We start from the raw sequence: 27,132 nt of genomic DNA on the forward strand, positions 1-27,132 counted from the left end.
GTTTATCACACCAATCTTAGATAATTCCAGCCCCATAGGAGAGTGCATTGTCCTGCTGGGAATAGCCATTATCATCAGGAAACATTATGGCCATAAATGGGTGCATGTAGTCAGCAACGATGCTCCCCAGACCATGATTCCACTGCCACCCGCTTGAACAGTTGTCATGTGGCACATAGGCGTACGCAGAATTTTCTCAGGGGGATTCAATTTTTATTCTTCTCAGGGGGGGGGGAGTAAGTTTTTTCCTGCAAAATAACACTATAATCTCAGCCTGGGGGGGGGGTTAGAACCCCCCCCTTTTGCATACAGCAATTATGTGGCATGCCTGATCCATGGCTTCTTGCTGCTTGTGCCACACACAGATCCTGCCGTCAGCATCATGGAGAAGAAATCTTGACTTGGCAGACAAAAAAACCTTGTTCTATTCATCAAGTGTCGAATATCGGCGTTCTCTAGCCCATAAAAGCCATTTTATTTGATTTTGGAGCACAATCAAAGGGACTCTTGGTGGTCACCGACTATTAAAACCAATTTGTTTCAAGATCCATCTTGTAGAGCATACCGATATACTTTGCAATGATCCTGAGTTGTATTGCACTGCAGTTTGTTGCGTTGTAGATCTTCTGTTGCTGCACACAATGCATGTCAGTCGCCTCATATCTCTTTCATTTACAAGCGATTTCCACCAACTTTTTTCCACTTTCCATTCAAAGTTTTTTGGCTTAGCTGCCATTCTTTGAAAACTGGAGATACTGTTGTGTGAAAAAAGCTGAGAAGGTTAGCGGTTTCGGAGATACTGGAACTGCCCCTTCTGGCGCCCGCAATCACGCCATGTTCAAAGTCACTCAAATTGCTTGGTTTCTTCATGAACAGGCAAATTGCAATGTTAACTGGTGCTTCTGTCCAGGAGAAAGTTTTTTATCAGCAAACCAGTTTATTACGTTAGCAGCGCACATGCTGTATGGACAAATTTTGAATGAGGGGTGTAGTGACCTTGTGTTCTTCGAATAGTGAGCACTCATCATGACAAACATAAGCAGAAATTTATTAATAAAACAATTAGAATAAGAACGTAAACATGAGACACCGATTCTACTCGATCGCTTTTTCACTCCATTCTCCCCCCCCCCCCCCCGTTTATTTTCGAATGGCCAATTTTGTTTTTGCAATCTTCCGTCTCCTGAGGCTTTTCTTCTTCTTGCGCTTTCAAGCCTTATACCATATTGTTACGTCAAGGTTCTCAACTGAGAGACGCGCTACAGAAAGAACACTACAAGGGGTGTTCCTAATTTTTCGGGAACTGAGTATATAAAGATGCAGCGAGGATCTATTTTTTTACAACTAGCGTATATTTGCATGTAAAAAAACATTTAGATATTATTCAGGAATCAAAATTAATGAATAATTATCATAGACTATATTATATAGTAGCACATCCCCTTTACAAATTGATGAAAAGTATGAATTTCTGTCAGGTATTTATTTAACAGGATGCAGTATCAAATTTGTGTATGGGTCAAAACAGTCACTAAAATTGACTTTTTTTCCTTGACTTCAGTGCTGCAAAGTCTCTATTGAGTTCATAATATTGTAAATTTGAAGCAATTTCACTTTCAATTGTTTTGATCTAATACAGTTTTTAGGGTATAGACTTCAATCTTTCCAAAAGGAAAAAACTTTGCTCACGTATACAATTGCTTATAGGAATAGTCATGGAAATTTTTATGACAGCATTTTGAAATGTTGCTCTAATATCAAGGTTATGCAACTTTGTAAAACTTCACTAGAGTGTTCACCCGATTTTCTTTTTAATTGGCAAAAATTTCTGAAATCCTTCAGAAAAATCAAATTGCTATTATGGAATGAATTTAGCAATACTGATGTCAACCTCATTTTTTTTTATCCTTGAAAAATTGTAAATGACACAAATAATTGTTTGTGTTGTTTATAATTTACAAAAAAAAAAGAGAGCATGAGATTTTTTTTTTTAGTTTAATGCATCTCGAAGAATTCACTGCATCTTTTTTTCAATCATGACTGATTTCATGGATCCTCTAATCTTTGGTATAAAACATACACAGTAATATGGATTCAATTATAATTGATAAAATGTGTTGATATATCATATTTTATACTATTAAATTCAAAATTTCACATGAATTCATTGAGTTCATTCAAAAGTTTTTCATTTCCATTCAAACAAAGTTGTACACTTGACTTTAAATTTTCATTTGAAGGCATTGTGCACTCAAAGAATTCTTATCAATATTCATGCAACCATGTATCGATAAACAATGATCAACGATTGTGTCCCAGGGTTTTTATGGATTTAAGATATTTGATACATTAAATATTTTAGAAATGAACTGTGTACTCCAGTTGATAGGTGTGTGTTCATGATACCATAAGACTATCACATGAATTTCACTTGATGTGTTGCCTAGGTCCCATAACTTTTGCCATTTTCAAAAGACTGCTTCTTTGGGTTTTGACTTGTTTGTATTAATGGGGGGGGGGGGTGTTGAGTTTGTTATCTCTTTGTCATTGCAACTTGTTTCCAAAGTTATCATAAACAACGGTAAAATTTAAATTCAATGTATTCAAGCCTTATTTCAAAAAATATATATACATGTTGCTATGAAGGTTCTGCAAATCGTATGAAAAAAAAAATTGTTTTTCTTAGAAATGGAATGTTTCAAGAATGTTTATTTTCTATAAATAGCATTTAAATTTTAATGTATATTTTAATTTTTTAATATTTTTGAGTAGAAAGTATTTAATGTGTGCTGAAATTTCATTTATAGTGCAAATGAAGTCATACTCAAATAAAAACTGAATATGTATCCAAATTTTTTTTTATTCAATAAAGGGTATTGTCAGTCGAATAACAGGTATCATTGATATTAGCAATAAAACTTTGATTGAAGCAGCAAATGTATTGGGCAATGCAAGAGCTTCTGTTATTGATGCTGCTGTGAAATTTGAGGTAAATATGCATTTAATGTGTCAAAGTCTCATTTGATCAGTCTGTTATTATTAAGAAATGGATGAAATATTGAAATCATAAGTAATTAAAGGATCCTGTAAGCTTCACACACAAAATACTTTAATATATTTGATTGCAATAATAATATATTATTATAGAAGCATCAGTTCATAAAATAATACATTCATCAATTTTTTAAACAATTTTCTAGAAACTTTGTTTTATCTCTTAGGGCTGCAGCAATCACGTTTTTTTAAATAATTGCTTTAGTAAAGTTTTTAAAATTGATTCTATTCATACACTTTGTAGAATCTCTGAATAAAAAAGTAGTGAAACAACAAATTAGAGCAATCTTAGTTGAGCTCCAAGCATAGTATTTAATGTTAAAACTTGTAGTGATTTTAAGTAAGAATGGGGACTGATATTTATGCATAAAATTTATTCATAGCAAGGAAAGATACTTTTTCCTGGATATTATGATTTTTCCCAACTTCCTTAAGAGACTTTTTCCTCATTTACTCAGAAAGAAAAAGTCTACTGTTTTCCATGGAAATCAAACCCCAATCCTTTTGCAATGTGGGCAAGCATGCTATCCATATATACCATGAAAAGCATGACTCTGTTTTCCTTATATCAGCTTACAGCAATATAAGCATCATACATAGCTCAAATCATATGTTCAAAAGCTTTAGAAAAAAAAAGAGACTGGCGAGTGCCCCCAATGTTTAATCCTTTAAGTGGTTTTAAAATTTTCCTGGCTATATAATTATAACTGCCACATTGTAAATAAAAACATGTTAAGAACCCTAGATATTTTGGGGTGACTGAAATAAAGCAGATCAAGTTTGACAAAACTTTATGGTGAGGCAACAACACCATAAATCAGGACCAATGCCATGCCAGGTTATTTAATTATTTAATCAAAACTTAAATGAACAAAATAATAACTATTTCATATTTAAAGTTAAGTGAAATGTGAGTGAATACAAAAGCACAGTCCTTTTATTGGTGACTCTCTCCTGATCACTTGCTGCACTTGTAGTGATGTATGATGTCACCTTATTAGCATGTGTATACACCACATACTCCCCTCTCAGTGTACCAGCAGTATGTAGAAATGAACTTTTCTATTGCTCTGAGTACGGTACTCGGAGAAGCAGAGTCTTTGCACTGGACTCAGCTTGATGGTCAAATGGAACAAAATCGGCAGGCAAAACTCATTACTTGATGACATAAGTAGGCTCACACAGGTCATGTGATCCAGCTTCAGCAGGAAAGTCTTCCTCGAATATGTATTAGCCTCAAGCTGTCTTTGGCAACAATCTTCTTTTCCAAAGGGAGCTTTATGAGATAGTCACGATCTGTGCACTCCAACACCTTGAAAGGACCATCATACTTTGGCTGTAGAGCTCTTTTGCCAGGACCCCTACAAATAAAAACATACTTACAGGTACTAAGTTCTTTAGGAACATAAATTGCTTTATTGCCATGTCTGACCACTGAAACTGGTCTCACTTGTTGGAACAGTTGTTTTAATGACTTTACATACTCAGGTACATTTTTATTAGTGGGACTTTGTACAAAAAAGTCTCCAGGTAGCCTAAGTCTTGCTCCATATGCAAACTCAGTGACTGAGGCACCCAAGTCCTTATGACAAGTTGTCCTTCTTCTTCAAGCCGAGCACAACTCAGGTCTATCGCCATGGGCAATTTACTACCTAATGAGTTGTGTCGGAAGTGTAAGTATGTGTACCTAACAGTCTGAGTGCGCATCTAGTGTGTTGTGTATGATTTTTAGTGCTGCCATCTATATCTCAGAAGTGAAGTGAGTGAAGTGTAATGACTGAATATTTGTACTGTTTGTAAGGCTGTTGCTCTCTGTGGCAAGACTTTTTAACGGGGAGATCGGATCGCATTTGCGCCTTGAAGTTGGGAACCACAGAAAACCAACTTCAGCCAACTACCACTGTGGTGACAATGGGGATCGAACCCGGGTCCCCGCAATGCGAGTCCGTCATTATGACCACTCGACCACCACAGCGGCTGACAAGTTGTCCACAAACCAAGCAGGACCAATGGTAAGATGTCCATCCAGGCGTCTTTTGCATGACACATAATAATACTTCGCATCAAAATCCTATGGCTTATTTAAACCAGCCTGTTTCCTTTGAGACTATAGCAGACCTGCCAACTCTCCGGATTTAGGCGGGAGACTCCAAATTTTTTATCCTTCCTCCTGCTCTCTGGATTTATTAAAATTTTCCCGGATTTTGGCAGAAAATTAGATTTCATGTGAGCTTTCATGTTGTCGTGATGTCAATGACTGCTGTTGTCATTAGGAAAAACACCCATAGAGGACAGCCGTGGTCATTTCCATGGAGCAACCGTAAAAAAAGTGTTGGTGACCATATTGAAGCAACTGGCAAAGATGTGACTGTTTACGTAGCGTTTATCAGCAATTATTTATCGGGGGAAGGAAGCCCTTGCTTGCCAAAATTCCTGTATAATCGTTATTGTATTCCATTAACAGCCACATGGTAAACAAGTTTTTTCGTCAAGAGCTTTGTATTTTGAAATTTTTTTATTGTTCCCTCTGATTAAATATGTCTTCAGAAAGAAAATATAAAACTTTAAACATATAAAGCAAAATATAAAGCTTTTGAGAGTTCATATACCCAAGATTATCAATCACTGATAGCATCCACGAAAGGAAAATCTTAGGTTTTATGAACAGTATGTAGATGTGATTTCTCTATTCTGCGTGAAAAGACTGACATGGAATTATATTCTGCTCAGGGGCAATGCAGAACCTGCCTTGGGGAGAGGAATGGAACTTTTTCTTAATTGATTAAAACAAAAATTTCTAAAAAAAATTGATTTTTTTCATCTAGTCTATGAGTGCCGGGAAGGGGGATCCCCCTCGGGAGAATGTCCGGATTTCTGGATTCCAAAAGTAGGCACATCTGCTATAGGTTGCTACACAGCATATTTCGGTGCCTAGTATCTGGTTTAGAGCCTTAAATAGAAAAGATTCTAATTGAGATCCTTGATCACATGTAATTTTTAACGGGATTCCATACCTTGAGATCCAATTCATGATAAATGCACGGGTCTACCAATTCGGTTGTGCTGTCCTTGAGAGGTATATCCTCTGGCCATCTCATAAATCAATTAACCATAGTTAAACAGTAACTATAGCTTTGACATATAGGCAAATGATCATAGACAAGATCTATGTGCACATGGGAGAATCTTTCACCTGGAATATCAATCACATAAGGGAAATTTCTATGACATTTCCTTTATGTAAATAAGATATTTTAGTCCTCTGGCAAGGTATGCACTTCTTGCACCACGATCTAATATCTTTATACATATTGAACCAGACGTATTTTCAGAAATCAGGCATTGTTTTGCCAAAATGCCAGGGTGCATCATGTTATGAATTAAATTAAAAACTTGTTTTCGTGAAATTAATGGGATGTAAGGGTGAATTTTTGGGTCAGATACATCACACTAAAGAGAACTTGTACTAAAAAGTTTAGTTTTTGGTATACTTAAATCAGATTTTATAATTTCTTTAACTATATCTTGCATTTTGCCATCTGATTCCTGTTCCTTACCTCAAAGGTTGAAATCAAACTCTGAAATTCTAGAAAAACAATCAGCGACTATATTTTCTTTACTGGCAACAAATCTAATGTCTAGTAAACTGGGATATAAAATCTAATTGTCTTAAGTGACATGGTGAACTTTTCTCGTGTTTCTGATCTGAGGCAAACATCAGCAGGCTGTGATCAGTGCATAAAACAAAGGAGCGTGTGTGCCTCCAGCATGTACCGGTAAACTGGATCACTGAATAGGCTGCCAAAAGTTCCCTATAGGTACAGTACTTTTCTTGTGTGGGCATCAAATGGTGGGAGAAATCCAAGTAGTTTCGGACCAGAGGAACTCAATTCAAAATGGCACCCATGGCATAATCACTACAGTCAGTTATGAGAGCTAATTTAGCATTCTGAGAAGGGTGGTGCAATAGCACAGCATTTTGCGTTTTTTGAGTCCTCAAAGCTTTCAGAAGTGATAGATATCCATTCCCAAAGGGTTTTGTCCTTTTTTCTCTTGGAACATACCAGGAAAGCATCTAGAGGTGCAAGAATTTTTGCAATGTTTTGGACAAAAACCTGTGGTAAAAAATTACCAATCCCAAGTACTGTCTCATTTCAGTTACAGTATTCGTCTTTGGGGAATCCACAATAGTTTGGACCCACTCCCTGGAAGGCTCACACCCATCCTTATTTATTGTATGACCAAGAAAATGAAGTTCACTCATTCCAAATTTACACTTATTGACATTTATCTTGACCCCCCATAATCACAGAAACCATAAAAAATTATTTCTAAATGGGCTTTATGCTACTCGATAGATTCACTGGCAATTGGGACATCATAAATGTATGTGAATACAAAATTTAAGTCTCTTAATACCTTGTGTATAAACTTCTGAAATGTTTGTGCTGCACCTATGATTGCCGTTTTTGGGATGTCGGAAGGATTTATGAGTATCTGATGAGAAGCCTTCACAAGATCAATTTTCGAAAAAATAATCTTTCCATTCAAGCACTGAGCAAAATCTTGTAGATATAGTACTGGTTATTTGTCCAGGCAAGTAATGTGGTTAAGCATAGGATAGTCACCAGTGGGGGATGCCAGTCTGTATCGCCTTTGGGCACCATATGCAATGGACTAGCCCAGTTGCTTTTCGAGTGTCTACAGACACCCTTTTCCAACATGTACTGAAGTTCCCGTTTGGCATCCACGAGCTGAGCTGGATGAATGGGACACACATAAGGGCAACTGCCTGTGGGGGAAATGTACATTCGTGCTGCCTGTGTGGTATTTCTTTTTTCAGGTCCGTAAATGAAGTGCATAACTGCTTTTTCAGTATCACTAAAGTGCGCCATTATCCCGTATGTTAGAATGGTTGCACGCTGGAATAACTTCACAGGGATGGCGCCCGCACCTTTTATTCATGAGGACGCAGATTTGTAATATGGTTTCTTTCTTCTTCCCTAAGTTACATTTGCATGCATGGTGTTCTTTTTCTCCCGATAAATTTCAACAGGAATGTCGTTTTAATGTTTGCATAGTGGCCATTTCGAAACACACTATCACGTTTGTGTTTCATGTTAGACCATGCATTTTTTTATGACAATTGTTTGTATTGGTGTGTACTACCACCTCTTAAAGTTTTTCCAAACTTTTCTGAATCACCCTGTATGTTTATATTTATTTAATTGCATTTTGGGTTAAAAAACCTTTGAACTCGCCATTCCATTTGCCGACTAGGTTGGTGTTTCTTAGTCACGATCACCGTGCAGGTTCATTCACCCTGTTAGAACCAACCAAAAAGTAGAGTTCCATGTTTCAAGGCAAGTCACCAGCAGCCAATTTCAGGTAGAAGATCTCTCCACTGTTATAGATGAAAGTCCATCAGAGTTTGGCCAAGTGAACTGTCAGAAGATGGAGGTAATACTGGACATCTGCATTAGCACCAAGTTAGAAGCTTCATCAGGAATAAACTGCTCAGGGTTTCATCACGTAGTGTGGGCAGCTAGTCACCAATCTCAAAACTGCAAAACTTGTTATAAAACAATTAGATTTTCATTAAAATATCTTCACTGGACCCGCAGAGAACAAGAAAAATAGTTATATGCAATCACAACATTCTGTTAAGATTTCATGACCGAAGCCAAGATCATCTTATTTTAGCGACTCAAGTAGTAAAAGCAAGAAGTAAATAATTGAAGTAATAGCGTGGAGAAAAGAGAGAGATTGTGACATCCTACGGCTGGTATTTAAGGAGAAAACTCCTGGCCACGTGTCTAGACAAGCCAATCGGCTTCGAGGTCATTTCATTTACATATCGTGATTGTAAGGCTGCAACATCATGATCATCCTTGATCACCACCACACGACCACCACTGCTGATGAAAACTACAAAAAGTAAGCATTTATGTTTTTAAGTGATGACAACTTCAGACTTTTATGCCGGGGCCCATGGATACATACAGAATCACCCTGTACAATGCACTGTATTCTGCAAAGGATTTTAACTGGTTTCATATTCAATTTTGTAATGTCTTGATAATCCCCTAAAACAGTGGTTCTCAACCGGTGCTCCAGGAAAATAAAAATAAAAAACCAGTAAAAATTAGAAAAAATATGATTATTAATATTTTTGAATAAGTAACATAAGTCAGTAACTGTGATTAATAAGTAAAAAATAGGTCTATACGGACTCCGCCATAGAAATTATATACCAAAAGGAGCTCCCTGGGTCAAAAAAGGTTGAGAACTGCTGCCATAAAATATAGTGTAACTTTTATTTCTAGAAATCATTTTTATGGCTCGTGTAGAAGTCAAACTACTCAAGAAACTTTGATTGGAAGTTCTGCCCATATGGTAGACTAAAACACGATGCCTGACATTGACAATTAAATTGAGTTTTTCAAGAAAATCGATGCAAATTATGGGCCTATCAACCTCTGCTATGATAAAGGGAAATTTAAATTTACATTGCGAACCAAAATCTAGCAAAATCAATTTAGTACCAAATGTTTTAATTTTTGTAGAATTAGTGGCAGCGAGAACAAATTTAGTAGGACTTTTATACTTAGGAAATAATGAAATACGCAAACAACTAACGTCCGATCTGGTATCAATTAAATATAATGCAATATTGTTCTTTTATCTGAAACAAAAATTCTGCGTCTTCGAATGTGGGATACAAGAGGCTGCATCGCTTAAACCCACTGCATTACAAGTTTTTCTGGAACGAACATGGTTACCTACATTTGAAAGCTTTTATACCAAATTTATTATGGTAAAAACAAAAATCTGAATTTTCCCTTTTATTATCATTGCCACATCGCAAACAACTTCTCAATCTGCTTCGACGCTTATATTGTCCATTTAATTTATTAGACAAAATTTGTACTTGCCTTGATAATTTGTCAATTTTATTTTTCAATGAGGCGATTTGCTCATTTTCTATTTTAACTGAGGTAGAGGAGTGAATTTCTAGGACTAATTTCTCTAGACCCCAGGGAGCAAACCTCACAGATTTTATCTGTCTTTAAGGTTAGCTAATTCAAATCACATCACTTATACTCAAGATTGCCTGAACTTGAGTGGGCAAGCGAGTCAATCAAAGGTTTTTTAGGAAACCATCATCCATTCGCCCTGCACTAAACTCACATATTTAACGTATTAAGACCAAAGGTCTTCAATCAGTGAGCTCAAGATCCTGTAACAGAGCCTTCATCTTATGTGCCTCAGAACACTCAAATTCTAAAATTAGCCTTTCTTTTAAACAATCTCATGATTTATCCCTAGGTGGTACTTGACTATATCGGCACACCGCTTCAGTGTTTCAGAATTGAGCAAGGCTACCAATGGGTGAAACATGGTTAACTAAGTAGTTGTACCAGAAATCACAAAATTAGAAACCAACTGAACAAAATACAATCTAGCATTGTCTTTCCAGAATAGTGGGATATGCATGGCTACCCTCGATATCCGATCCCTGTTCATCACAGGGTATCCTCCTTACCATTAAGTGGCATGGTAAGAAATATTGTATATTTGTAAAATATAAAAATATATAGACTAAAACTAATTTTCATTGAAAATTAGATTTTCAAAATTGATTTTTGGGGCACCAGGGCATTTCAACAATTAGAAAGGTACTTACGAGGCTACCACAACGATGGGTGTGGAAAAGTCTACTATTCACCAGTTAGATCACTTTGAATCATAGCTGAGCACTACCAACAAGAGCAAGGCATTCAATGAAGACCAACATATGGCAAAGCTCTAAAGCGAAGATGATCGGTGATGATCACGCAAGTGTTGAAAAGCCATAAACCAAAGAAGCCACTATATGTAGGCAGTCAGTAATGGTCATGCAAGGGCCAAAACGCTGCACACCAGAAAGCTACACTGCGAGGATAAGTCAGTGATGATCATACGAGTGCCCAAATGTAGCCCATTCATCATCAGTAGGGTGCAGATTTTTATGACCTAAAAATCTTGGAAATATGCACAAGCATTTATGACCTAAAAACATCAAAATATGACCTTAAAGAAAATGATAATATGATCTTAAAAAATATGAAACTGTGACCTCATAATTTAACTCACTAATTTCTCCATTTCCATTTTTCTTTCTGATCTTATCCAATTTTAAAATGAACAGTCAGTTCATTAACTTGTAATAGATGAAAATTTCAAAGCATTTTTCTTAAAACTGTCTTACATAATGTAAATGAAAATAATGCATACCCTGGTACAATTCTATCAATCTACACTATAATTACAGTAAATTACGACATGCATTTTCAAATGTTTAAATTGGAAACTTCATCTATTGTCTTGCAATATGTTTTTGTAAATAGTAAAACTTTGCACGAAGTTATGGGAGCAAATTTGAAGAAAGTCATTTCATGTGCAGACACTTCTGACTCGGTGTCATCAAATTGTGCCTGGTTTCTGCATAAAATGGCATTTACCTTACAAAGGGTCGAGTAACCCACATTAGCTCGTATTACTTTTTCTAATTTTGCAATAACTATTTTCGCAATGTCACCTTTTGCTTGAAATATGTCACTGCTAACTTGCTGAACAGTTCCTAATGCATCACAAAGTGACAATCCAACAGTCTCTAGGTGAGCAATTGCATCTGGTATTTTAGCAAAGTTTGATTTCACATGTGCTAAATGTCCAGACAAACTTTTTGACAAAAAACAGACCTTCACAATCTTGATGGATGAAGCATCTGAAGAATCAAAGTTGTCAACTATACTCTTTAAAGCATTGTAATTCATACAATAATACGAGGCGGCATTGAACCAAGTCCCCCAATGTTTAAGAACAGGTTGAGGTGGAAGAGATAGAGTAGGGGTGATTTCTTTAAATTTTTGTATTCTGAGAGGAGCTTTCTTAGAAACATTTTTTTCCCATTCGAAATCAATTTGTCGATATTGAAATAATTTTCCCGAATCTCTTCAGCCAATCTGTGCAAACCATGTGCCAAACATGTAATGTGGACCATTTTTGGGAAAACAGTTCTAGCCCTCTAGCTGCCCTGGTCATGTATAGAGCCGCATCTGTTAAGAAAATAACTTTTTCCCTTTTCACACCATCTGACCACAATAACTTCATAGCATCATCAAATTGCATAGCAATTGTAGAATTTTTGACTTTTTGTAGCATTTCACATGTTAAAAGAAATATTTCACCTGGCCTATCAACCTTTAGGGTTCCAACAACAACGTTAGCTATGTATCTGCCATCACCCTCTGTTTCATCTATAGAAACCCAAATTCTATTGTCGTCAACAGCACATCATATTTTTCTTAGCACATCTTCATATAACAGGAAGAGACGTAATTTTTCCGCAAAGTTGATTCTTCAGGAATTGGATGGCTAATATACTTTTCCAAGAAGCATCTAAAGCTGCTGCTACTGCTATTTATTTTCTTCAACAGAATATTCGAAGAAACCACCATTTTACACAGATCTTTCGAAAATTCTGAAAACTTTCCCGATGGAGCAGTATCCGAAGAAGCCTTGTCAAAAAAGCAGGCGTTGTTTGGTTTCTGCATTCTTTGTAAGTCTTGCTTGGCACCTCTCATGCCTAGCTGATTGCTGTTGCACATTGAATCACTTTGGAGCTGAAACTTCGACCTCACATATTTTACAAAATAAAATTGAACCATCTTTGCTGAAAATATCCTCACCAAACAATTTCTCAATTTTGTACTCTCTGTGCACTTAACTTTGGTCATGATGAAATCCCTCTAAATCTGAATGAAAATGTGTCTGAGAAATGAAAATTGCCAAAAGCTAAACACAAGAGTTTTGTAGTCCAGTACTCTACTTCATCGAATCAGCATCAAGCGTACTTGCTTCGCGTGCCAGTCAAGGTCAAAACTAATTTCCTGGGAACAAAGAAAGGGGTCAGAAGTGACTGACAGGCACAACCAGAACTCCTTTCTCAGAAAGGATTATCCAAGTATTGTCCTATTGTTAGTAGAGGAAATTTTCACTACCTTCTTTGACCCTCTCTCTCTCCTTTTGCAGAACAAGTACGACCAACTATGCGTGAATTGCGTATTTGTTATGGAAGAAAAGAAAAACAGAGGAGGATTACTTTTCTTTAGGCAGAAACTGCATGTTGATTAGAATTTTGGTGACAAATAACCCAAAATATGACTGATTTGTTTAAAAATGGCTAAAATATGACAGATAGAGCTGAAAATGCCTAAAATATGACCTATAGACAAAAAATCCTTAAAATATGACTTGTCATAAAAATCCGCACCCTAATCATCAGTTATGGTGAGGCAACAACACCATAAATCAGGACAACGCCATGCCAGGCTATTTAATTAAAACTTAAATGAACAAAAATAACAACTATTTCATATTGAGCCTTAAGTTAAATGTGAGTGAATACAAAAGCCCATTCCTTTTATTGGCAACTCTCCCGATCATTTGCTGCACTTGTAGTGCCATCTATGTGATGTCATCTTATTAGCATGTGCATATGCCACAATGTCTCAGGATTTCCTTTGTGAGGGTTAAGGAAAAACACTATACTAGTTTTGTGAAGTAGATTGTTGGGTTATTACTGACTCAGTGTATGAGCATAAAAATAAACAAATACAATGTAAAAGTATCATTTCTTTGCCACTAACTGTGAAATAGAAGTATTGCATTCGTCAAAATTGAATTTTTTTAGGCACTTACATGCTGTGGTGCTTTTAGGGATTACAAAACCTTGCTTTATTTTTCATTAAACCAGCCTCTTGCACTAGCACATATATTTGCATGATTTTACACTAAAATGATGGGAATTTTAAACTATCTAGAACAAGCGAAAGCAGAGATGTCACTCTACTCTAATTCACAAGAGTCGTTGGACCTAGGTTGCTGGAAAAGCCTGGGTCCTTTTTGAGTAAAGAGGGTCCCCCTCATAAAAAATTTAAAACTGTTTTTTTACAATCAAACCTCATTAATTAGTCGTTCTTGGGAGAGCAAAAATATGACCTTTTAAGTGGAGTGACTTGTTAAATAGAGTAAGCCATAATCACGCTAATTCCCATCTTCCTATTGATACATTCAGTGCAGGAAAACCAAATTTTCCTGCAAATGAGTTCAGTTAAGAAAGTTGATTTCTCTAAATATTTAACTCTAATTTTAACTGATTAAGAAAAACTGGAGTAATTTAGAGTTTGAAAAAATATATATTTATTTTTGAATAAAAAAAAACAGGCAAGTTTTGTTTGTATGGGATTGATAGTTGAAGAAGCCATTCTTTTCTCCAAAGAAGATAGAGATTGGAAGTATCTGTCTGTTGTGCTTTCCGGTCTCGATACAGATTTTTTTAATAGATCCATAGAATCCATGGTCTCTTGTTTTGAAGGCATCTTTGGTGGCTGTAATTCTTTGTCTGTTTTGTCTCATTGAATATGTTTTTACTTTCCTGAAGTTCAGCTACAATATATATCCATTACATTTTTCTCTATGCATATTTGAAGATTTTTCATCAACATTCCAGATACTTTCCTTCATCAGGCATATCTTTCCCATGATTTTGCAGATGTCCTAACAACACAGCAAGTGAGATTAAGTCATCATCATCATCTTCACTATCATTTACAAAATTTACAGAGGTATCAGCATGATGGAAACAATTCCTCATGGTAATTTCAGAGACCATATTCCAGTTTATGTGCACATGGAATATGGTATCAAATATGGTCCCGTGGAATTTTTATTTCATCTATCACTCTGATGAAATCCTTCAGAAATAATTTTTTGTCATGCGACTTGAAATTTCGGATGACTCCTTAATCGAGTGATTGTAACACATATGTGACATTTGGAGAAAGATCAATTCAATTGTTCGAACACAATCCATTAACTGCACAATTACCAACAATAAAGACACAACAAAAACACTTCTCTATTGGTTGTATGAAACTTATTATCTAAGCACTCCAGAGTTCTCCCTCCAAATTTTACATGTCATTCATAACTTAGAGTTAGCTTCATAAACTAATGGTAATGATTTAGTTATTGACCGGAACATTGGGGTCTCACACTCTTACCTATAATAACATTTCAATTTTTTGGTCATGTTTACACCAAGTAGAACCGTTATCCTACTTTTGCTTGTCTTAAAAACCCGAGCACTTTTAGGTTCAAAGCTCCAACGTCTTGTTGGGTAATAAGCGGAAAACCAAACCAGTTTTATCTTTTGGTGGGACAAGTGCTGGTGGATGTCTTGTTATTTAGGAAATAGGCCAAGCCATGACTCTGTTTTCTTATTTGAACTTATTTAATGTATAGAAATAGAAGAGAGAGATTTTTTGTTGCATCTCGGTCGATGGTCAAAGCCAGACTGAACTCAGATGCAAAGAGAAACACCTGATAATGCCTAGCTAGTGGGTGGCATAAAAACATAATAAAAATATAAAATATTGCATAAGACATGCAGCGCCACGAATCTGAAGGATGACATTGTAACATGGCTTTGTTAATGCTCGCCTGACGCTTTGACCTTAGGTAATAATAATGCATATGTTATGTCTATTTTAAGTTTATGCTATGTCTATACCTAATGTTGTGCACGTATTATGTTGTTTATATTTATACTAAGCAATTTCTGTTCACTGAAACAATTTTTTCTACTTACTGGGATATTTTGGGTGTGCAAATGTCACGAACTATTCTATTACCCCATCTTCTTGCTGAGACCTTGACATGAATTCCACAGACCCCTTTACAAAATAATATTCACTATACAACAATGTAAAAACAATTATTAAAATGCCCTTTCAGCCAAGTTCACATATCTCACGGGGTGCAAGGACCTCTGGATAAGAAGGGAAAGACCTCTGTAATGGTGAAATTTTATTGCAGTAAATGATATCATTGTATCGAGAGTTTAAAATTAGACTACAGATAATTACATAAAAGATTTGAAAAAAATATTGTTGTAGAATGATTTACCTGAAATCTTGATATAACGATTAATTTTATCGTTATATGCTTATCATTGTAGCAAGGTTTCATTGTATGTGAAAGATCAGCTGACAAAGCGATTTTTTCTTAAGATGTAAAAATTTTGTAAGGCATTGAAATTTCTTCATCATATTATTATAAATACTCAATTACTATTATTTTCCAGTATTCAAATGAGAAAAGGAATGTTTCTCTCTTGAAAATCAGAAATAAGTTCATTCATCAATCTTTATAAAATTGGTTTTCTGTTGGATGATGATTTTTTGCTCAGCTAAGATACATGAAATCAATAGACTTTCTGGATATCATGCTGAGGTCAACAGTGCCGTCTTAACGCATGGGCCCACCCGGGCATGGTCCAGGGGCCTCACAAAAATGAGATCAGGTTGAAATTTTCAAGGATTTACCAGGTAGGGCTTCCGAAAAACCACTTCGCCTAGGACCCATGATACTCTTAAGATGGCCCTGGAAGTGAACAGGAAAAAGTGTTGTTTCTCTCCACCAGGAATTGAACGCAGGACCTCTTGCATACATGGCAAGCTTGCTCATTTTGTTTGCTTGGTTTTCTGTGTTTGCTCTATATAAATCAACAATTTTAGACTGCTTTCCACCAGAAAACGGAACTCATTTCCCTGGCAAGGAAAAAAATGGTGAATTCCCCTCCCAAGAAAATCCTACGTACGCTACTGAGTTTCTGAAAATTCTATTGATATGACATTTACTCAGTTTACATCACACGGTACATTTTATAACATTAAATTTTTATACGATTATGCAATTTGCATATAATTTTGATATATAGTTTCCACCACAGGCTATCTCCGCCTATGATGATAGACTTGAAAGTCTGGGGAGCACAATGATGAATGCTTTGGGGGGGGCCCGACGATTATGATGTCAATTCATATATACGCATATACATTAGATCAGTAGGTGCCGCTTTGCTGTTCCCCTCATTCCTACACCTTTGGTTTCCACTCAGAAACTTATGAATCACAAGTTTTGATCGTGGTCCACAGTTGGTATTCAAGGCCAAAGTATCTCGATTTAATGATAATACCTCTACAACGATATGGTTTCTTGGTCCACATAATAGCATAATATTAATACTTCACTATAGTTTTATCATGAATATATGTACCAAATTCATCCTTAGTTTCTCTCAGATATAATTTTTTTCAGAATTTTTTCTCTAATAAGGTTGTTAATAAATGGAATAGCTTACCTCCAGGGTTCATGAGTTCTAATGCAATTGACACATTTAAAAGTATGATAAACATATTGGGAAAAATCAAAAAGCTCTCTATACTAATAAGACAACCATAATTATTTTATTGGCAGTGTATTACATTCATTTTTTGCATGATATAGTTTATGCTCTTACATTCGGTTGCTGTATTTTAGTTTCTCATTTGACATCAATGTTTTATGGGCATCTTTTTTTTTGAACCAACTCATTGAGCAATTTGCCTGTTGGAGCCTTTGTGACATGCTTGAATATAAATATGATAAACATGTTGGGGTAAATCGAGAACTTACCCTTCTTAGATATGACAATCATAAATATTTTTTATGGGCATTGTATTATATTTTATCAGGTATATAAAGTCTTTAGTTTTTATGATTGCATTTTTAATTGGGTTGCTGTATTTTAGATATTTTAGAAACATTTGAAATCCATATTTGCTATGGCATCTTTTTCTCAGCCTCCTTGTTGGGCATTTTAGCTGTTGCAGCCTTGCATATGTATTTGCATACAGTTTTTCATTTTAATAAAACATATTTTTTTGTCACAAAGCTCTACAATATATGCTATAAAAGTTATTTAAATTTTTGTTCCAGTATCTTCCAAGACTACTTCGAGATGTAGAAAATGCAACTGAAAGTCTGGATAAACACAGAAGTATCTTGGCATTTTTAAATCCTCTCTATCGAATTAAGTATGTCATTCCTGCACAAGAACATGCAGATGATCTGGATCGACAGAGTAAGGAGCTCGGGAAGTGAGTGTTATTAATGTGTTATATGAGTGTTTATCATGTAACTGATACTCAGAGGTTAAGATTCCAATTCAGAAACTTCATTGAAGTTTGAGAGTGAAATACTTTTTTCCAAGAAATGCTGAGGTATTGAAACCATTCTTGTCTCGTAATTGTTTAAATGAAGAAAAGTCATTCTTAATTGCTGCTTGATAAGTTTGATGGCCAATTGTTGACCAAGAAATGTAATCTAAAAGAAATAGAAATTAGTGGAACAAAATGGCCAGTTGTAATTTTGTTCATTCTAGAGCAGTCATTCAATATACATCAGGGGACCCTATACATATAAATAAATATTCTACTAGATTGATAAAAAATAAAAATTAACCAAAAACTGTTGTATCGGTTTTTGGTTAATTTTGGTAAAAACTGTATCAACCGTTTAACTTTGAGGTTAGCCGAGTGTGGCATACCTCAAACTGCTTTTATTGTTACCCATTTCATTTGGAAAGAACTGCATATGTTGTAAAGGACATAATAAAAAAACTTCTGTTAAAAATAAAGTTATTTATTTATTGAATATAGAAAACATGATATTACCAGACTATACATGCTACATTAACAAGGGAGGGAATAAGATAAGGCTAACAATGCTATCTGGTCATGATTTACATGAGAACAAGATGTCTTGTTCTGTCTTGTTTTTCACTAGATAATGCTGTGTGTTATATCTTTTTTGCAGGGTCCGATTTCCGCATGGGCGTTTGCCCAGGGCCCCATGTTTTAAGGGGCCTCCAAATTTATAATAATTTATATTTTACTCAATTTTTTATAAATTTTATTTTGTAAAATTTTGGGAATTTTCCTTAAATTATGTCATACTGTTTTTAAAGTGCCTATTATTAGCAAACCATATTAAATACCAATTTTAATATTATACCAATCAGTAATAGACTTTGCACAGCATATATAATGCACCTATTGCAATGATTACTTCATGATGAAAATATGTTTTAATATGTCACCGTCTTTTGTTCAATTCTTCAATTTCACATCTTTTTCTCTGTAAAATGATTTATGAAATGATGGCAAGAAAGTTTTCCTGTTTGTTCATTATAAAATCCTCAAATTTTCATGAAGATTCTGTATATTTGCAATGCAAAATTTTATGCATAGGATCTTGCAAACACTTTTTCCAATGAACTGCATCCTTGGTTCAGGTTGATGACTCAATGCTACAAATTTTAAATAATGCTAGAGGTTTAGAAGAGATGTTTCCAAATGTTGAAACAGCATTGAGACAACATAACCAATGTCAAATTGTTCTAAAGAAAGATAATTTTTCTTATTAAAGGATAAAATCATCAGTTTGCTCATCTTTTACACATCAAAACTGTCATCTTTAGCTTTATTGTGTGTTGAAATTGAGATAACTCAAAAATATGATTTTGATTACATTATCAATACTTTTGCTCATATGAGCGTGCATAAAAAAAACATTTATTGTAAGATATTTCATAGAGAATTTTACATTACATTTCTCATTCAAAATAGTGCACACACATATCCTTTTTCTGATGTGTTTACAAACATGTGTAGCAGTATTTGCTGAGGATCCAAACCTCTTCTACCACAGTTCGATGCCCCCCACCCCTCCCAATACCTTTTTTGCCTAGAGCTCCATCAAGTCAGTGCTTTTTTGTAATGAGTGAAATGATGATATCATCCAGAATTGTATATATTTTCATATCAAACATAATTTAACTGTTGTCTAGTGCAATTCATCATTCATGAGCTTAAGATCCATTTTGAGGGTAACAAAATTTTTTCACAATTTATTAATTCTGTTGGATAAGTATTTTTCCAAGATAAAATTGGTCCTTTGCTGCTGTCATTGATCATTTTTGTCACACCACAGTCATTTTCTGCACACAAGGTCTAATTAGACTGGGATTTACAGTTTATTGTTGGTTCTGAATGGCAGCATTCAACATTTTGTCCCTTTTACATATTCCACCAAGAGGTTGGTGCGCTAACCCCATGGTGGGGGACTCCCTGCAGTAGCAATATTTTCCTGTGGTCTGTTTTCATAGTTTGTTATACTTTCGTGTCAGGATAGATTCTAACAATAAAAAATTGGGTATTGGGCTCACAGACCTCTAAACATCCTTGGTTACTTTGGGCAAGTATCTTAAGGCCCATTCACATGTGTAAGATTGGGGATCGCTTTGGTGATAATTACCGGCATGGCAACTTTTTAGGTGGGAAAGAAGCTCATAAAAAAAGCCCATCTTTCTTTGGGTGGATTGGTGGTCGACACCAACCTTCTTTCCTATGATCCTTTGCACCACAAAAACTACTGTAAGCTCCTTCAGCCGCTTTGAATCAACCACTTCCGTTCACCCCATGTAACCAGTGACGACTTCCAGAAAGAATTACTGGCAGAAACTAAACGTTATGTGAATGATTTATAGTGAAAATCCCCGTTACCGGGAACTTCCCGGGATGGTTTATTACACATGTGAACCGGGCTTTATTGATCTGGGCCACTACGCCCATTGCTGCCTATGCTGAAAATGTCTGATTAACAGCTTTGTCAACTCAAGTTGTTCTAATTAGTATAATGTAATAGTAATTATTGTTCATCGTATGAATGCTGATATGAATATAATTTATGATACAACTAATTTGAGAAATAACAGAAAAATATTGCTAACGATCAAAAAGTTTTAAATAACTGTACTTATTGAATAGTGTCTGTTTAGCTTTTAACAATAGTTCATAACTTTTTTAAAAGCCTTTTCAGTGCAACTAGAGAGCTTTCCGAATTTCCTTTGCAAGCTGCTAAAGCTTATCAGAATATTATTGATGCAATAAATGATGCAGAGAATGCAGCAAAACAAGCCGAAACAGCTGCAGAGAATGCTTTTAAAAAGGTATAATCAGACTCTCATATTGCAATGAAAATTGTAGTACAAATATTTCATATACACAGAATTGTATGTATCAAAATTTATGCATAACTGGAATTTGAAATGATATGCACTATTTTGATTTATAATTTTTAATTTCATGAATGCTTTGAACAAATAAAAATCAGTAAGAGAGTAAAAATACCATGTTGAAAATTAAATTTGGAAATTTTGTTTGGCCAGAAATACTGTGTACTGCAAAAGTTCAGACACTAGTTAAGATCACACAGTATCTGAAAACTAATAATTGCAAAATCACAAATTAATTACCACTTATTAGGGTGAACAGTTACTTTATTTCAAAGTAATAAAATAAGACGTTATAGGCAATATAATGACGAAAAAAAATAGCATGTGAACAATCGATGCAAAACTTTGGACAAAGTCCTATTTACAGCAAAATAAATTTTTTTTTAAATATGGTCAGATGTTCCTTTTTCTTAATAAGCTTGTTAATGGAGGTTTCCATTGAAAAAATTAAGTATCTTGCATTATTTGCTGCTCAAAATTATGCCAATAACTCTCAATGGAAGCTCTAAGATCTTTTTTACAGATGAATACTATCAATTCTTTTTATAAACCTCTCAATAAAATGCCCCAAAGATTCTAAATAGGTTTGGAATCAAAACCATATGCTGCACAGTCGAGAACTTAAATATTTTGCACATTAAACTAGGCTTTTGCATGACCTGCTATGTGTACAATCTGCCTACGACCATGACCTGCCTGTATTATCTTGCTGAAACTCCCATTGGAGACAGCTAAAGGTTTGACAGGTAATGCTCTATTTAATGGATATGATGCTAAGCATTTTAGTGATATCTAAAAAAGGCTATTGATACCTGCCCATTGCACCAGAATGCAGCCAAAACCATCAGTGAACCACCACCTTGTCCATGACTACAATTAGACTATGGTTTTTTGCGCAAATCGTGAAAACAGGGCCGGTCCTAGAAATTCTGCTGCCCGAGGCGAATATTATTTTGCCTCCCTTAAGGTACAGCTACCTGAAAAGAGTTTTATTTCTTCACCACCATTACCTTGATAGTGGTTTCCAAAGTGTTGGTCATAACCCACTTGGAGGGAGGGATAACAATGATTTAAGATGTTGCAAGAGAATTTTCTAAATAAAAACATCCTGATGAGAGCATAAATATATAAAATCAATACAGGGCGAGCCAAAATGAATGCTGGGATTTCAAAGCTTTACTACACAAAATGTAATTAATATATTTATTCAAAAGGTACATACATGTGTAGAGGTATTAAAATCAAGTTTTGAATGTAGTCTTCACAAATGTTTGATATGCGCTCCTTTTGTTACATGGCATACATCAAGTCTGTAATGCAATTCTTGCCAAACCTTGTAACCTTGTGTAGCATGTCTTTATCGATGCTGGGGATACCAGCTGTGAAATGGGAAATTCACACAGGGCGAGATCCTGGGATCATGGTGGCCAAGGTAACTGCTTTGTCTAGGGTAGATATGCGACCAATCCACTGTTGTGGTAATGTGTTATTGAGGTGGTTCCACACTTCAGTCAGAACATGTGGTGGTGAATAATCCTGTTGCAGAATAAAGCTAAGCAGGTCATCTTGAAGCTGCGGCAGAAGCCATAATTGGAGCATATCAAGATACACAATTCCTGTCACTGTGGTTTCAGCAAGAATTGCATTACAGACTTGGATCTATGCCGTGTAACAAAAGGAGTGCATATTGAACATTTGTGAGGACTACATTTTCAAAACTTGATTATAATACCTCTACATGTATGCATCTTTTGAATAAATTACATTAATTACATTTTGTGCTGTAAAGCTTTGAAATTCTGGCATTCATTTTGACTTACACTGTATAATAACTCGTATTTGAAGGGAGATATTGGTCCCAAAGTGAGCGTATTTGTTTACATTTTTTCCTGTGGGTGTTGGAAAAATTTCTGCCTTTCAAAGGATTAATTAAGCTATTTAGCATTTATAACATTATAGCATTTATAACCAAATAAATTATACATAAAATTTACTGACAATAATTTGAAAAAAATCATATTCAATTGAATATCAAAAAATTTTCACACTTTTATTAAAAAACATGAAAATTAATAAATTAATATTTATTCTGAATCCAAAGACAAAATTTATTTATTGATTGAAGAAGCACTCTCCTCATTTTCTAGTTTCTGAAATCACAATTCTCCACCTTATGTTGCCTATACACGCGTAGTATATAGATAAGTTTTCCTACTTTTTTTATTTAAACGGTGCTGTGAAATTTTCTAGCGAAGTCACAGCCCTAAGTTCTTACATTTGCGACCAGAGACGTAGTACATAGGAAAACATAGGGGGCCCATGCCCTCCCCAAGACAATCAGAAATTTAAAAATATTTTCAAATATTTTTAGTAAAAAATTAAAACAAAAAAAGAAAATGCCTTCATACTGAATGTTATATTTATCCATTTCTGTTCATTTAAAATGCTTTTTGAAGGTTAGTAGCTAAAACTATCTCTGGGAGATATTCCTTGTGTTTCACCCCAAAGCCAATGTGCCCCTTTAAAGGTTGATCTTGAATACGCCAATGCTCGTGACCACGGTATTGTGATGTGGTAGGTCTTCTCATGGTACATCTTGGGTAACGCAAATTCCACCACAAGTCATTATACAGCTTGATCATTGTTTGGTGCAGGGCCGGATTAACCATTAAGCAAAATAAGCACATGCTTATGGCATCAGGATAGAAGGGACACCACAAGAAAAAAGATCAAATAGTAAATTTGTTTTAATGTAAATTTTTTCTTAGCATCAACCATCTGGTAGAGAAAATCCTAAAGAGCACTTGATTGAACAGCTTTGATGTCCCGTGTACTGAGTTTATATATACTATTTTTCCATCAAAAATTGAGGGGTGATGACGCCAAAATGGATACAGATTCCCCTAGTGACAGAATAAATTTTCATTTTTAGTTGCAGCCTCAACACAAAAAAGAGAAGCTACGCCAATTGGGAACAAGAACTTGTGTTAATGCTCAGTATTGAAATTTCGCTCAATTTTCATAAAGTAAGCTCAGAGCCGTCACAACAGCATCATAAGTCAGTGGACAAAACAAAGTTTTCTGAGCCCTTCCCCCCTCCCTATAAATACCTGCCCACCAATTTCCATACTCTCTCCAAAATTTTAAGCAGTTGAAATTATCATAGGCCTCCCCGGAACTTGAGACTCCTGAGCCGTGGCATCATAGGTCCCTAGCGAAATGGTTTTTCTGAATTCCCCCTCCACACACCAATTTACGTACTTATTCTCAAAAATTGTAAACAGATATAGTTGTCATGAAGTTCCGGGCCATGAGTTAGGTTAAAAGTAAAGAGTAGGTGGGGGGGGCATCAAAATCACTTGAGTGCTTAGGGTCTTCATATGGGTTAATCTGGCCCTGGTTAGGTGCAACAAAACCTTGATGGTCTTTGCTCTTGGATTGGAGTTTTTTGAAGAAAAAACTACAAGAATGACAAGGAGGATGAAATGGAAATGAAAAGGCTAGAATCGGAATTGGAAAAGAAGTGGTTAGAACTGTCTAGAGGTTCGATTGGTGGGGCTAGCAAGGGAAAATGATAGTTCATTTAAAGTAGATCTTCATAAATTGATCCCAAAATTTGATATGAAGAATGATGTTAGCTTATTTATGACCTCTTTGGAGTGTCAGGCTAAGATCATGTCCATCCCGAAAGAACATTGGGTTACGAATCTCATCAGTGTATTACCATCAGAAATTGTTGCTCTCATTGCCAAAGAACCCAAGCAGGAAGCTGTTGAATATAACTACATCAAGAAACTTCTGCTGATATGATTCAAATTGTGTCATGAACAATTCCGCCAGCTTTTCAATAACCACAAGAAAAGTTCAGAAATTACATGGAAGAACTTTGGTTTCGAATTGAGGAATTATTTCAAGGAATGGATAAGCAGTTTGGAAATAAATGATTTTGAAGTGCTGAAAAAACTTATCATGACAGATAAACTGAAACGTAGTGTGAATACATATTTGTGATCATTTCATTGATGAATGGTCGAAAATCACAACGGTGGTAAAGTTGACAGAAATTCTTGATGAATACGAAAGTGTGGTCATGAGCACTTTAAAAAAATGTATAACAATGAATATTCAAAAAGCTCTAGACCGCCAACCCAAATCTTTCAAGAAAAATTAAACGAAAACAAACCACAGAAAGAAGATAATCATTGGCGAAAGGACATTGATACTGGTATACCTGCAGACCATAATGCGTGTTATAACTGTTACCAAGAAGGACATTTGTCCAGAGATTGTCATAAACCAAAAATGGTGAAGTTTTGTACATCATGTAAAAAAGAGGGTCACGGTACCAAGGATTGTTCAACAAAACCAAAAAATCCTCAGGTGAACACAGCTATGTTCACGTCAAAAATAAGCATTCCTTCTCACAACAAAACTGTTTGCATCAATGAGGTTGAAACTGAAGCTGTTGTAGATACAGGTGCTGACATATCTATGATAAAACAAAATTTTGCTCAAAAGGTAAATGCAGACGTTCGTAATGATGTTATTTTTCCTATTAGTGGTTTTGTGTGTGTGCGTGCGCACGTGCGCGCATCAATACAGCTGTGATGCACATAAATGAAATTCCAGGAAGCAAGCCAATAGCACGATCTCCATACCGTGCTTCATATTATGCAAGACAAATACTGCAAAAAATTACAACTGAAATGATAGATCAAGGAATTATATGACAGTATATCATAGTACAGTACTACTTGTTCCCAAAGAGACTGGTGAATACAGAATGGTGATTGATTACAGGCAGTTAAATACTCAAACCATGTGAAAGATAAATTTCCCCTTCCATGTCTTGATGTTTTGCTTGACTGTCTTTCAGGATATAGCATGTTTTGCATTCTTGATGCATGTTAAGGATTCAACCAGATCCCAATGAATGATGAACCGTAATGTAAAGCTGCGTTTACAACACCTGATGGGCTTTTGAGCCAACCCATTTATCTATCAGATTAGCAAATGGACCTCCAGTTTTTCAGCGTGCAATGTCTGTTGCTTTGGATGATCTATTGTGGAACACTGTAACTGTATGTTTTGTTGATGATATATTTTTTGGTGCATGTGATTTCTATTACATGATGGTAAAACTGAAAAAGGTTCTGGAAAAACTGCAAACAGCTGGAATGACATTGAAGCTATCCAAATGTGAATTCAGTATGCCTGAAGGGATGGTAAGCAGAGAGGGATTGAAGCGTGGCCAAAGAAATTAATTGCTATAGCTGAGTATTCAGTTCCCAAGACTTAAACAGAATTGCACGCTGTTGCAAGTGCAGTCAGATTAGCAGGTATTCTACTTCAATGCGACGATATCAACAATCTAAAGCTGGTGTGCTGTGTGAGTCATAAAACTCCATCTTAATGAAGAAAAGTACCACTCCCGTTGTCTTGAACTCTCATTGCTGTTGTATGGTCAATGACGTGCCTTCGACCGTTACTACTTGGCTTGAAATTTACGCTTGTTACCAACTGCTCTGCTATCATATACTTGAACACTCAACGAAATATTAAGCCTCAAATAGCGAGATGGCCTGAACAACTTAGCGAATTTGATTATGAGGTGAAACATTGTCCCTGAAAGAATATAACGCACATTGATGCTCTCAGTCATTCAGCTGTGGAAAAATGTGAAAATACATTGTATGGCAGGATTCGCTCTAACAGTCCAAGCAAATTTAATGTAAATTCCAAGGCATTTTACACCTCCATCAATAGAGGGTTTCTCTTATTCAGTCTCAGGACAAAGAATTGCAGAAAATGATCTCCGCTGTCAAGAAGCCAGTATCTAAATGTACTCATCATGATAAATCTACTATTGATAACTATGAGTTGAATGAAGATATATTATATTGCATTGAAGAAATTAATTGCAAGCAAAGAAAGTTGTTTGTGATGCCACGAACCACGAGAAAATACCTTGCTAAGAAATATCGTGACTTTTCAGGTCATTATGGTGCAGAAAAAGTAGTACAAATGGTCAGAGAACATTCTTGGTTTCCAAAAATGGTGAGGTACGTAGA

General features: G+C 35.5%; 1 protein-coding gene across 2 annotated transcripts in view; it reads left to right on the forward strand.

Annotated features, from left to right (window-relative positions):
* The window catches only part of LOC149065787 (laminin subunit alpha-1-like), a 438,052-nt gene that overhangs the window by 306,991 nt on the left and 103,929 nt on the right, over window positions 1–27,132 (forward strand). For both annotated transcript variants that reach the window (XM_089253835.1, XM_089253836.1), the window contains 3 exons: window positions 2,873–2,989; window positions 17,923–18,083; window positions 20,857–20,995. In XM_089253835.1, the coding sequence (XP_089109961.1) occupies window positions 2,873–2,989; window positions 17,923–18,083; window positions 20,857–20,995 (417 nt within the window). The remainder of the gene's footprint in view (window positions 1–2,872; window positions 2,990–17,922; window positions 18,084–20,856; window positions 20,996–27,132) is intronic.

The sequence above is a fragment of the Pholcus phalangioides genome, unplaced genomic scaffold (genome assembly GCF_987345545.1).
Source record: "Pholcus phalangioides strain wild (caught in Gottingen) unplaced genomic scaffold, Ppha-v1.0 ptg000039l_1, whole genome shotgun sequence".
NCBI classification, from domain to species: Eukaryota; Metazoa; Arthropoda; class Arachnida; order Araneae; family Pholcidae; genus Pholcus; species Pholcus phalangioides.